The sequence below is a fragment of the Fusarium musae genome, chromosome 1, assembly GCF_019915245.1.
Source record: "Fusarium musae strain F31 chromosome 1, whole genome shotgun sequence".
NCBI lineage: Eukaryota > Fungi > Ascomycota > Sordariomycetes > Hypocreales > Nectriaceae > Fusarium > Fusarium musae.
This window is the reverse complement of record NC_058387.1, coordinates 610861-623546: the sequence shown is the minus strand read 5'-3', so window position 1 is coordinate 623546 and position 12686 is coordinate 610861. Positions and strand designations below refer to the sequence as shown.

At 49.8% G+C, this 12686-nt stretch overlaps 2 protein-coding genes across 2 annotated transcripts; one reads left to right on the top strand and one right to left on the bottom strand.

Annotated features, from left to right (window-relative positions):
- Window positions 1–1556: 1556 nt before the first annotated feature.
- On the bottom strand, window positions 1557–7049 carry J7337_000223 (uncharacterized protein; the record flags this gene model as incomplete). Its single annotated transcript, XM_044817986.1, has 1 exon — window positions 1557–7049. One exon carries the CDS (start codon window positions 7047–7049, stop codon window positions 1557–1559), a length of 5493 nt encoding a protein of 1830 aa, XP_044685688.1.
- Window positions 7050–8027: 978 nt separating this feature from the next.
- On the top strand, window positions 8028–10928 carry J7337_000222 (uncharacterized protein; the record flags this gene model as incomplete). The annotated part of the gene is made up of 1 exon (XM_044817985.1): window positions 8028–10928. The coding sequence occupies one exon, from the start codon at window positions 8028–8030 to the stop codon at window positions 10926–10928; it is 2901 nt and encodes a 966-aa protein (XP_044685687.1).
- Between the last annotated feature and the right edge of the window lie 1758 nt (window positions 10929–12686).

The following is a 12686-nucleotide window of genomic DNA, read 5'->3' as shown; positions in this document are numbered from 1 at the left end:
GAATGGAAGCTGTCGATATGATATTAGGTAAGATATGACAATATTCATAGAATTGCGATGAAGAAGCTGGAAGCAGCTTTGAATGGGAGAAGCATTCAAAGCAAACTATTAGGAAAATATTCTGTTGTCTTTGCAACCATTGAATAATGTCTTAAAATTACCCCCTAGGTACGAAGAAAGAGTCAGAGCAACCAGACTACGCCTCTTCAAAGTAATCTGTACCTGTAACCCCAGCACCTAGTTAGGTCAAGTCCATGCCGGGTGCTTTATGCCCTTTTAGGTCGTCCGGGCTTGTTGCTCCTCCGTAAAACTGATTGGTCTTCAGGGCATCATCTATCAGTTTTAGGGAGCCCAAGTCGCCCAAGTCGCCCTACCGCACCAACCCGCCCTGAATTTGTAGCAGGCATTGATACCGAACCGAGCAGAATGGAAGCGATAAACCCAAACGTCCAGATAATGGAAGGATATTGATAGACAAATGATTTCCCTAATTCACGACCACGCCAAGATAGCTCCTCTGTTTTAACAGATACACTATTTCCCTGCCAACCTGTTGTATCAAAAGGGTACCTGACGCTCGTCTCCACGGTTGGGTTCTTCCTTTCCCTTTTTCTTCAAGCTCAAGGGGCCACCACCAGCAAAAAAGCTTGTTATTTTAAACCGACAGCGCCAAAAGCTGAGCTCAGACATGATCACTTACAAGCTCGTGCACAGTTGAGATAGATTTCATCTCCAGGGCCATCCTAGCTAGACTATGCCTGGCCAACAGCCCGAAGATTCCCGCACCCTGGACAATTCCAGAACATTTCGCATCCCAGCCCATGTCTGACTCGTCAGTAAAACAATATGTGGCTTGTTTCTTCCTCTCAAAGGAAAAGAAGAGTCAGAATCGTGTTTGTTGTGTCTTGTATCACGCGGTGATGAGCAACCTTGATAGAATGGAAGCTTCATAATTGAGCACCCAAAATGGAGTGCGTATCTCTGACGTCGATGAGGCTGCAATGATCAGCGTGACTTCATCCTGCAGCCAATTAATATTCTGATACAAGGTACCCTTGAAGATTACCATTTCGTACCTGATACTTTACCGAGTGGACGCGTTTTGAGTTGGTCTACAGCATCATCCGCATGACAGACCAGGCTAAGACCTCCCTTGTCAATGCGTCTCGTAATTAACTGTTTGACACTTCACTTCTTTTCTCTTCACTTCTGTTACAACGCTTCATCTTCAGTTCAGCTTCATATCATGTATGTAGTATTCATACAGCTCATGTCCCCATAAGCTACCTTATGTAAGATAATTACTCGTAATAGTTAATCCCATGAACTCCTACCAATGCCAAAATCCAGCCTGGCAATGCCATCTTCATTCATGATCCGTTTTCCTACCCCTTTAAGGGCCATTCCCTAGCCTGCCTCTCGCTCCCTTGATCTGAGAGAAAAAAAAAAAAAAAGAAATCAAAACCAATCAAAACATTCCACAAACGCCTCATTCAAATATGCACAGCTCAAAACCCCCTTCTCGCCTCTCGAATTATACACTTTTGTAGTGCCCCTTAGGCAAAGCTGTCCTCTGCATTCCAACGGCTGCTTCGCATCGTCCCCATCGTCTTATTTTCCGCCGTCATATCTTTGCAAGGTGAAGAGTTTTCACCAACGAGTGTCTCATCTGGCAACAGGCCCTCAGCAACCAGTGTCTGAAACACGGCGTCTTTGGCTAGGACCGTCTCTCGGTCGATGCCGAGGCCATCTAATTTTCGTAATCTCTTGCAACTTGCCACAAACACAATTTGGTGTAGTCGTCGCCGTAACTTGGTCATCTCATCTAGTCGACTAGAGAACAGCTGGTCACGCTCGACATCTGTGTCAGGCAGCATAAACGGGTCAACGTAACCCTCGCGATCCGCAGGGACCAACATCTGCGTTGGCGCGTAGAAACCAATCGTGATAGGATTGTCCCTCAGATCAAGTTGAGTGAGGTGTGGAAACTCGATAAGCAATTCGGTCACCATGGTAGAATCAGCTAGTCGGTTGCCTGCCACCAGGAGCTTCTTGAGTCGTGGAATGAACCGGAGCGGTTCCAAATCTCGGATCGCGTTGAAGTTGATGTTCAACGTTCGGAGGTTAGGCATCAGCTGACCAAGGTTGTCTGGCAACGCCTGAATTCCACAGTTGGCGAGCTCAAGGAGTTGCAAGTTGAGAAAGTCCACTGTGGGCGCAAAGGTGCCCAGGTAGTTGCCAGAAAGGAAAAGCTTGCGGACTTCGCAGGCTGAAGAAAGGAAGCCAAGGTTGAGAGCCTTATCTGCCCGCTGCTCCCTGAGACTTAGGCTATCGAGCTTTCGAGCTCGGCTGAAACCACTCAACTCAGTAATGCGGTTGCGATCAGCATGTACTGAGTGTAAGTTGGGCAAGTTGCTGACGTCCAAACAGGTAAGTTGGTTATCGCTCAGTTCCAACTGACGAAGTGTTTTGATACACGATGGCACCACAAAGCTTGTAAGCTTGTTCTTGGACAGCCTCAACCGCGACAGAGCGGGAGCCAACTCGAGGTTCCGGACCGAGGAAACTCTGTTGCCTCCCAAATCGAGTTCAGTGAGGCGCTCCATCTTAACTCTTGCAAAATCAACTTCCTCGATCAAGTTGTCTCGGGCTCGAAGAGACAGCAGTCCATCATGGGTATCGAGGCCATCAAGGCTCGTCAGTTGGTTGTTGTCGGCCCTGATGCTTCGCAGATGTACCAAACCCTTGAGAGCAGAAAGGCTCTTGACCTCGTTACCAGAAATATCCACGTACTGAAGGTTCATCAAGTGATCCCAAGATGTCAACTCGGTCAGCATATTCTGCGATACCTTGAGCTGCCGAACACTAGGCGGCACGCCGTCCAAGTGCCCCAGTGCATTCTTGGAAGCGTCTAGTGTCACCAGCTTCCCGCAGAACTGGTCCAACATGTGCAGACTTCCCAGTCGCTTCTCTTGAAGATCTAGTTCTGTGATGTCTTCCCAGTAAGGCTCATACGGTTCAACCTCACTAAGCTTGTCCACAAGTTCCCGTATCGTCATGGACATGACCTTCTTAGAACCATCTCCAGCGGCCGCGTGCCGTCGACCCATAACATAACTGACCTCGAAGCCGAACGACTGATCCGTATTATTGATAGTAAATTCAGACAAAGGGCTAAGGGAAAGCTTTCCAATATTCTGGCCAATCATGACACTGTCGTCGGTAGGAGTTGGGTAGAAGTTGTTGTTTGGTGTTGGGTTGACGACGAAGCTGAGACTGGTGCGGCGGCCGTCGGGTGTTTTATGACTGACGACGCTTGTGTCCCCAATGATGCTGACTTGGCGCTGGTCATCAATGGGAAGCTCGATCGTGCTATCCTCGTCTTGCTCGTCAATCCGCGAGACAGGTCGAGGAACAAATGCTGGGCCATTTCGTGAGGGAATACGGTTGCTCCAGCCTTGTCCATTACCGCCGTTCTTCAACGCTGATTTTCCAATACTGGCATGGCCTGGCGACTTCCTAGGTGATGAACTGTTGAAATGGCCATTTGGAAGCTCAGGATCATCTTCAAGGTTGTCCAAATCCTCTGCCACCACCACATCTTGTATGATGGATGCAACAGGTGAAGAGAACGTGATGGTGAGGTTGCGTTTCTTGGTGGTCGTCGAGGGAGTACTGTTAGCCTTGTCGTCGTGGAAGCTGCTCTCATCTTGGCGAGATTCTTCAAGATACAGCTCAGAATCTTCCATTACCCGGGCATCTAACTTGTCGAACTCTTCTCCGACAAGGCTATTCATCTCCGGGCTCAGTTGCCCATCAGGTGACAATGTCGTAAAGCCTCTAGCAGATTGGAACTTTGCAAACTTGGATGGGCTGGTGGGTGACCTCGCCTGGCTTGGGCTGCCGGCCGCGTTGCTCTTCTTCGCGGTGGTGAGATGGAGGTTCTGCATCTCTCTCGTCAAATCCACAGACAAATCTGGGATGCTGGCGAAAGGATCATCCTCGCTGTCTGATGGAAGAATATTCATGGGCCGCCGCGAAGGTGTCTCCTTCTTCTTGATCCAGATATTGTTTTGCTTATCGAGATACATACTGCCCACTCGATCCGGGATAAGATGTGACACACTTTCGGGCATGATAGTTCTTCGGGTCTCAGAGCCATGCGAAGACGTTGTAGGATATGTTCTGTTTGTCGAAACCCCCGATGACTGCGAGTGATAGTCGCGCGAGGGGCTCGATGGCAGCGCATCATGAGCAGGACCAGCTGACAATCGAATGTTTGGTGGATCGCTGATGACTTCGTCCTCTGTGTTGTATGACAGCTCTGATCGCTGGCGAGGCGCCTTCTCAAGTTCCCGCTCAACCTCTTGATCGGCAAGAATTGCTTCCTTGACTAGGCCCATGGATCGCATAGATAAGGTAATGATGTCTCCCATGTCGCTGAACTCCTGATACTTCCTCAAACGCTTGATTAGCTCTGGATCTTCCTGGTGGTTAGGTGGTCTAGGCATCGGGTTTCCTTCACGGCTTGGAGGACGAGACAGGGGCTCATTCGTTGACTCCTGATAAGAGTCGTCGAGGTCATCCCCTTCGGGTGTGCCACGCTCAGCCTCCGATTCTTCCACACTTGAGAGACCTGGTGGTCTCACTTGGTTGCGGATCATGGCCATGATTTGTGCAGCCTGGTCGACAAAGTCCTGAGTCCTAATAGATGGTTTACGGTCGACCTCACTATGGCCATCCGTAGAGTAACCAAGAGTCTCCTCCTGCAATGCCCGGACAAGAGTCTTCTTCGGTTTTTCTTGGGTCATATCATCCTCCGAGTGCATGGTCTCGTTCGGCTCACTACGCTGGGACGATCCACGGCTTGGCGTAGGACTGCGCGGGCGGAGAATGTTTCTCATCGCAAGCACGTTGGGGTTCGCAAGTTGGAACTCACTAGGTCGTGCATCCTTGCGTTTCCTTCCCATAATCGACTGCATGTCACGGCTGGCGGACTCAACTCCTTCTAACCGATCCTCTCGGCCAAAGGCAATGTCGGAACGATGCAGCGTTCGGCGACGCTTTGGCGTTGGATCCTTGGACGGAGACGTTCGAGGTCTCTTACCCTCTGATCCGCTATCGCGTTTGGGGGTATTGACATTGCCTGGAGCACCCTTTGCTGGACTCAGAGATTTGCTGTGGATGTGACTAGAACCCGAGATTGCCCTCTGATGCTTGCTACCAGATGATGATGTGGACTTGCCCCGGCGTCTGCGTACGAGCAATTGAGGGTCATGACTGGGAGACGCTACCTGCTCCGGATGTTGAAGAACTGACTCGACTGGTGGAATATCTGGTGATTGAGGGTCATCATTTTCCTTGTCGGAATAGATTGCATCTCCTTGAGAGGCATATGAAACTTCCTCACTAAACTCGTATCCTTCAAGTTCTCCAAGGCCAAAGCGACTGAAAGACCTTCCACTGATAGGCCTGTGGTTCGTAGTCGGTAAAGCAGGGCTAGACATGGAGTCTCCGTATTCCTGAGCGGGCATATCAGACTGATCATGAGGAACTTGAGATGCTGAGGATTGCCTGGAAGGGGTACCCGACATGCCTTCCTCGAACTGACTGATACGCCGGAGCAGTGTTTGATTGGTAAATGTATCATAAGGGCCAAAAAGCTTGAGGGGACTTCCAGCAGATGGCGCACTTCTGCCCTGATTAATCTGCTTCTTGTCTGGACTGGGGAAGGGGGCTCGTGGCAAGGACGGGCTGATGTTAAAGTAGTCATTTTGATATGGGTTGGTAGCTTCCGTTCTTACGGAAGGAAACTGTTTGGGAGTGCTGGCCTGCAGGGACTCCTCTGGAAGCATTCCACTTGTGTCAACACCCAGGCCAGGACTGAGATCACGATAGCGGAACGAACCATCTCCTGATCGACCCCCTCGTTGGAGGTTCAAGAATCCGCCCTTTGTTGCATATTCTTCAGTATCCTCGGGAGTGGCAGAAGCTTCCGGATTAGGCTCGTCAAATCCCGTCTTAGGGTCGACTGCAGGGTCGAGAAGCATCTGATTAATGCGCAAGGCTTCGAGCTTCTGCTTCAATCTGTCTGCTGGCAGCTCAATGGGCGCAAAATCCATGTTGCCGTCCTTGTCGCTCTGCTTGCCGATAAGAATGGGACTGAAATCTTCATTGCGAATCACGCTTTGGCCGCTAATCTTTCGAACGCTTCCGTTCGTCTCAGAGGGAGCGCTTAAACAGCTTTCATCGCGATAAGACTCGTCTCGGTGTCTTGAGGGAGTTTCATCTCGGGGGCTGGGTATACTAGACACCATAGAATCTTCCACATTGAGCGTGTATTTTATCTCTCTTTGTGCCCGTCGGGGGCTAGGGCTCGGTGTAACATCGTTTGGATACAGTGGCTCTTGGTCCTCCAGTTCATCAAGTTCGTCGAGTTGACTCAGATCGGGTTCGAGATCGTTGCTGGCAACGCGCTGGGGATATGATGGTGGACTAGACGGCATCATAGATGATTCCAGGCGTCCCTCTTCGTCTGCATCGTCGCCTGAAGCGTCGGGCGGTCTGAACATGTCTTGTAATCCGGTCGCAGCTGAGCAAAACAGGTCGCGCTGTTCGCCATACTGAACGTCGCCGTACACCAGTCGTCTCTTCCACTCTGGTGTATCCTGCTGCCTTCCAGGTGACGATTTGTGCTGAATAGTGTTATGAACAACAGAAGCGGTCGTGGATGCAGAGACAGATCTACTGGCAAACCTTCCGGGTGGGAATTTGGAGCCTTGTGATGATGGTCTAACGATGCGCTGGCTGGAAATGTTGATATCATTCGCGGTACGCTCGCTAAGTATGTTGAAGCTCGAATCGCGAGCAGCTGACGATAATTGGGGCCGTGAGCCCAACGTTCTACGCGGTATCCTACTCGGCGTCTCTCTTGGTTTTGTCTTGGGTTCTTCGGTATCTTTCAAAGGGGGAAGTTGAATGGCGGAGGAATCAGATCTGGGCTGAGAAACCCAATCCTCGGACAATGAGTCCAACCAAGCGTGCTCCATGGTGTCACCCTGGAAGCGCAAATCAAGGTGTAAAAATGTCAATGCGAAGCCATGAACTAAACAAAAATCATAGGCGGCGGTTGGTGGGGTCGCGAGGTGATGTGTTTATGTTGCAATGGAGTGTATGAGGTACTCCAAGACAGAGTGGGAGAGGAGAGGAATGAGAAATGCTGAGATGAAGATGTATTAAATCACAAGCGAGAAGTAGGGCTGTTGAACTAAGACATGGGGTCTCGACAAAATATTTAAACAAACAAGCACATGCGAAATACAGATCGAGAGACGACGTTGTTTGCGCGTACCCTTGAGCTTTGGACTTTGGACAATCGAGATAAACAAGACCAGGGTCCTTGATCCGGTTAGAGCCGTTGCTCTGCCAACGGTGGGACCCTGCTAGGATGTACTAGCCAGCATCATAGGACGATCTTGGATGGCAGTCCGGGCAAGAAACTCAAGACCTTTATCCTAAGTAATGAAAGGGCTTAGACAACTCAGTCTAAGTTAGGAGAGTCTTTACGGATTTTACTTAAGCATCTTTTTCTGAAGTCTTATATTTTCTTACGCGGGACGAAAAGCATGGTTTGTTGCAATTGCAGGTCTTCCTTCAGGAATCCTTTTGTCACCCTCACCAATGAAGATGGCCTTCAGGTTTCGATTAGGAACTAAAAGATGAAATGCAAACATATTCTCTATTGTTCCCTATTTGATTCCACTCATCAATAAGAAGAATATGCACTGTGAATGGACTTTCCTCGCTCTGTGTCACCGTCATGACGTACAGTAAAGCACTTTACGCGGTACCACGTGACTCGACGCGGGGCGCGTCTCCCCTGGTGATTGACCGTGCATTCTCATTTCTTTAGCAGGGATCGTGAATCAATAGAACGACTAATCACCCAAACAGTCGGTCAACCCTATATATGCTTTTCAAGACAACGATTTTCCGACCGGAGGGCGCAAGCCTCGAATACTATCAAGATGGCCGCCGAAACCGCTGATCCTCTAGCGGACGAGCTCGCTCTGGGATGGGGTGAAGACACGATTTACTGCGAAGCGACTTGCGACCCCCAAGATGTCTTGTACGAAGGTTCAGACGACGAAAACTACGATAACCCTATGTCCCGAAAGCTACGTATCGAAGCAGCCGGTCAACGATTTCTCGACGGAAAAACACCAGTCCTTCTGACCGCACTGCTCAGAGGCCCCTTTGATGCGAAGTCCTCGAACTGGGTGAACCCTTGGCGTTCAAAGCACCGAACGGCTGGAAATGCAAGAATAATAAGGACGTCGCCAGGGAAATTGAAAAGATCCGCCAATGTTCGACGCAACGTATCTATTCCAGAGACAGTTCAGCCGGCTAGTGATAGTCTGGAATGTCACCTCCCGAGCCCCGAAAGCCTTAACCAAACTTCAGAGACCGAAACACACCCTTATTTGGAGGAAGATGAGCTCGCCAAGGTCCGAGAATGGCGAGATGCCGTGGATGCTGAGAAGAAACCGAAGGACGAGTTTTGGGCCTCAACACCAGAAGGGTCATTGTCTGAGAGAAAGCGAAAGGCCAAGGGATCTTCATGGTTGAAGCATCTGGCAAATAAACGACAGCGAACAGAAGTCATGGAAACGGGATCCATTGATACTCCAGTCCCATCCAGAAATCAACCCTCGCTCTCAGCTACGAAGGCGTTCAACACATCATTTTCAAGTGTCCCTGACCGCTTACCATCTTCCGCCATTGCGACAAAGAAATTCTTCTCACCGCCGCAACATGAGCAAACGACTTCAGAGGACGAACTATCCCGCGATAAGGTTACGTTGGATCGAGCGCCTTCGTCGTCACCTTTATCATCTCTGCAGTGCACTCCAGTCCTGGATTCACATGCGAATATATCATCACGAGACAGTGTTGACCACCAAACACCAAGTAAAGTCTCAGTTCCTGACCGAGGCTCTGTGCCCGGAACAACTGATCTGAGAGCTCAAGATGAAGCGGACAGCAACACAACACCTCGCCCAGCTTTCGAGACCCAAGAAGATGCCAGTTTCTGTTTTAAAATGCGGCCAAGGCTCAATCAAGCTGCCGAGACTGCATCAGACCGAGATGTCTCCATGTCCAATGAGGACACTTGGTCTGGCCTGTCATCTATCTCAAGCAAGGAATTTCGTGGATTCGATATTTCTGACAGCCGGCCGAATAGTGCGGAGGGCTGTTCGATGATTGATACCACGACATCTGATTCGGAGCTCACAAGTTGTCCTAGCCAAGTGTCGGCGGAAGACGCAGTATTGCTCGTCGCTGAAGAACTTCTCAGCGCATGTGAATCAACCACAGGGTCAGAAGATGAGGACATGGGTGTGACGGCCGATGCCACCAGCAGCCTGGCTGTAACTGAAAATCACGAGGGCAGTGTCACTGCCTCCGTGGACGAATCTAGCGAAGAAGAGGAAGAGGAAGTGGAAGTGGTTGGCAAAGCGAAAGCCACTGAAGTTGTATCCCCAACAACACTCAATAATAGGACGCCACAAACCTGGGCAGGACTTCGCAAGGCTGAGGCGACGCCATCAAAACCTACAACACCTTCTCATGCTGAGTATCTTCTCAGAACTTCTATCAAGAAGAAATTCATTCCTCAAAGCTCATGGGAAAAGTTGGCAAAATTGACTGGAAGTCCTGCCCATCAAAGCTCACCCCAAAGAAGATCATCTTGCCCGTCGAAGCTGGCCTCCAACTCTCCCAGTGACCGACGGAAGACAGCATCGGTTCAATCTACTCCTATGAAGACGACTCTACGTCGAGCTTTGAGTCTTCCCCAGCATTCGTCACAGAACGTGAGACCAACTGTTGTCGATAGCCCAGCCAAGGAGCAACAGCTAGAGCAAGAACAGCGCCAGCCCAATCCACCAAAGGACACACGCATTCCCTTCTCACAGCAGACCCCATGGGTCGATAATAAGCTTTCTCAGTACGCTACACTGAGCCTGGGCAAGATATCTACAGACAGCCCTATGCCAGAGTCAAAGGAAACGGGCACTATCGTTGCTGAATCCAGTCCTGTTAATCAAACGCCTTGGACAAACGAGATGGCCGAACAGCCGACAAATTCTCAGGCCCTGACGCCTGTTGTCGAATTAGAGGATCGCATGGCAGTCGAAGAGCCAAACACACCGGCCGTTGTATCTCAAGTTGATACACCACTACCGGATGCTTCTGCGGCAGCCACAACAGTCATAGAATCAACACCTGAGCCCCAGTTCTCGGTCAAATCATTTGCATCGTTCAGATCAACTTCCCCAGGGCATAGCTCTCGTAGAAGCAAGCGCGCTGTCTGGAGGGAATCGGGAAGTCGTATGCCAAGCACGCAGGGTATTCTGGCTTCCGCAACGAAGAATCCTTGGGTGGTCAGGAGCTCTGAACGTCGAGTCTCCTTCGCACCGCTACCCCATGAGACCAAAGGATATTCAAGTAACCCAACAACACCCTGCCCATCTACGTCCAAGGGACGCCAAGGCTCACCACCACCTGATACTCCTGTGTCCGAACTTCCTACATCAGGAGATGACAAGTTCCATAAGCACTTTGATGCCGTGGTGCGGGGACCTATTATCCGTCAAAAACAGCGTTTGCTCCCATCAGAATCACAGCGTACAGTTGGCAGTCCAATGCCAGATGCTATGGCAGAGGCTTTCCTTTCGGCAGACCAGCTGCGTCAATCAGCTCCTCCTTCGGATCCAACTAAGAGCGATCGCGAATCTGATGAGTCACAAGACCCTATGGAAATGGCGGAGGATGTTTTCCGCGAGATGGACCACGTTTTCGAATGGAATCTTAGTGGGACAGAGTCATCACCTCAGAAGACTCAGGGCCAGCAAAGTCCATGGTGAAGGATCACCAAGAACGTTTACAACAATTTGAAGATTTCATTGCGGGCTTTGCCCCTATGGATGAACACACTGTCTTTTTCAAAAAGAGTTTTTGTTTTTCATGCATCAGCATTCATACCGAGCGTCGTGGACCTCGAGCGTATCAGGAGTTAAGGATGGACAGGGAATGAAAGACACGACAGTCAGACTACGGGACGGGAGTCATATATGGATGTTTACATACCACTCAGGCGTATAACGGGTAGATACCTCAAGTAGATTCAACACGAATTCAAATCATGTTATACACAAGGTACTCAGACCATACTTGTCAGTGAGAGACCTAGGCTCAAGACCTTGATCCTGGGTGATGAAAAGACTTAGGCAACTTAGCATAAGTTCAGGATAAGTTTAGTAGACTTAGAATACATTTTGCCGAGTTTATCTTAATACCCTACATTGAGGTCTGATGTTTTCTTGGTCCTTGAAGGGGAGTAGTAAAGACGAGACACGCAAGCTCTGTTACAGAGGCAACACTATCAGACTCGAAATCGGATTTACGACACGCGTCGATATGGATTAGGACCAGCCCAGAGCTGCAGAGCATTGACTACGTATTGTACACTCAGTCAAGTCAGTCCCTATTGTTCTAACCACGTGCAAGCCCAACATTCCGGGGTCCTGGAAACGAGGCGACAAGCCTTCTCAAACTGTACCTCGTAGCATTCGATTCTGACACCGCTTCTTACAAATGCAAATCATGACGAAGACGCATAAAAACTCTTTTCCTTCGCCTATTCAAAAAGAAACGTGCATGATGCAAGGTATTTAATGCTGTCTCCCTTTCATCGCCCATGAGCCCGCGGTTACGGAGCTGATTCGCCAGGAACCAGATGCGCCTCACACATCTCTAATTGAACTTAACTTAACTTACGTTTTGGTGTTTTTAATAGTAGCATGCAACGATTATGCCAGGTGGTACAACGAAGTACTTCCTCGCCCTGATTACACGCCCCCTGGGCGGCACATGGTTGCGAGGGGAGCTGTTTGTGGATGGGTTGAGCTAGATCGACGATTCAGTCTGGTGAAAGAAAGCTTTGGCCAGTGGAAGTTTCGGTGTAGACTAGAAGCAGCGACGGAACGTGTGTCAAGATGCCGGAATCGTATTCTGGAGATGATCTTTCGGGGAGAGGAATACTTTGTCGTCCGTGTTGAGAAATTGAGGATTCGATGACAGGGCTGTTTGGATATCTCAGTGACACAGCGGGATCGGGGGTGGAGTTATTTTCCGCTCAGTCCGGTCCCGGGAACGGTAATATGCATGCTCTGGAGGAGGAAGCTTATTAGTCGGATCTGGGTGATAGATCCACGCAGTATCTTGATGTAATTCCGGTCTTGCCTTGCTAGGGCTGTCATCTCTTGTCTCTAGCTGCACGTTGCGCTTGGTAGAAAGGTCCATTTGCAAGAGTCAGATGACGACGAAGTCTGTGGGTTTGTGGATTTGTATCCATATACTGGCGGATCTCCTGAATCGCGAATCCAAGGTTTGTCTTGGTATTCTCCCAAGAGGCGGGGGATCTTGATGCAGAGCAAGACCGAGTTAAGCCCTACTGTGAAGCAGATAACACTCGACCGGGTCTTTAACCCGGTTGAGGCGGCTAAAGAAGGGCCTGCGTTGATAATCATGCTTCAGACAATGTCTTTGGCGAGAGTGACAGTGGAAGCACACGACATATCCGAAGGATCGGCCAGTTCTCCCTCCACAGTGCTTCTCGCTTC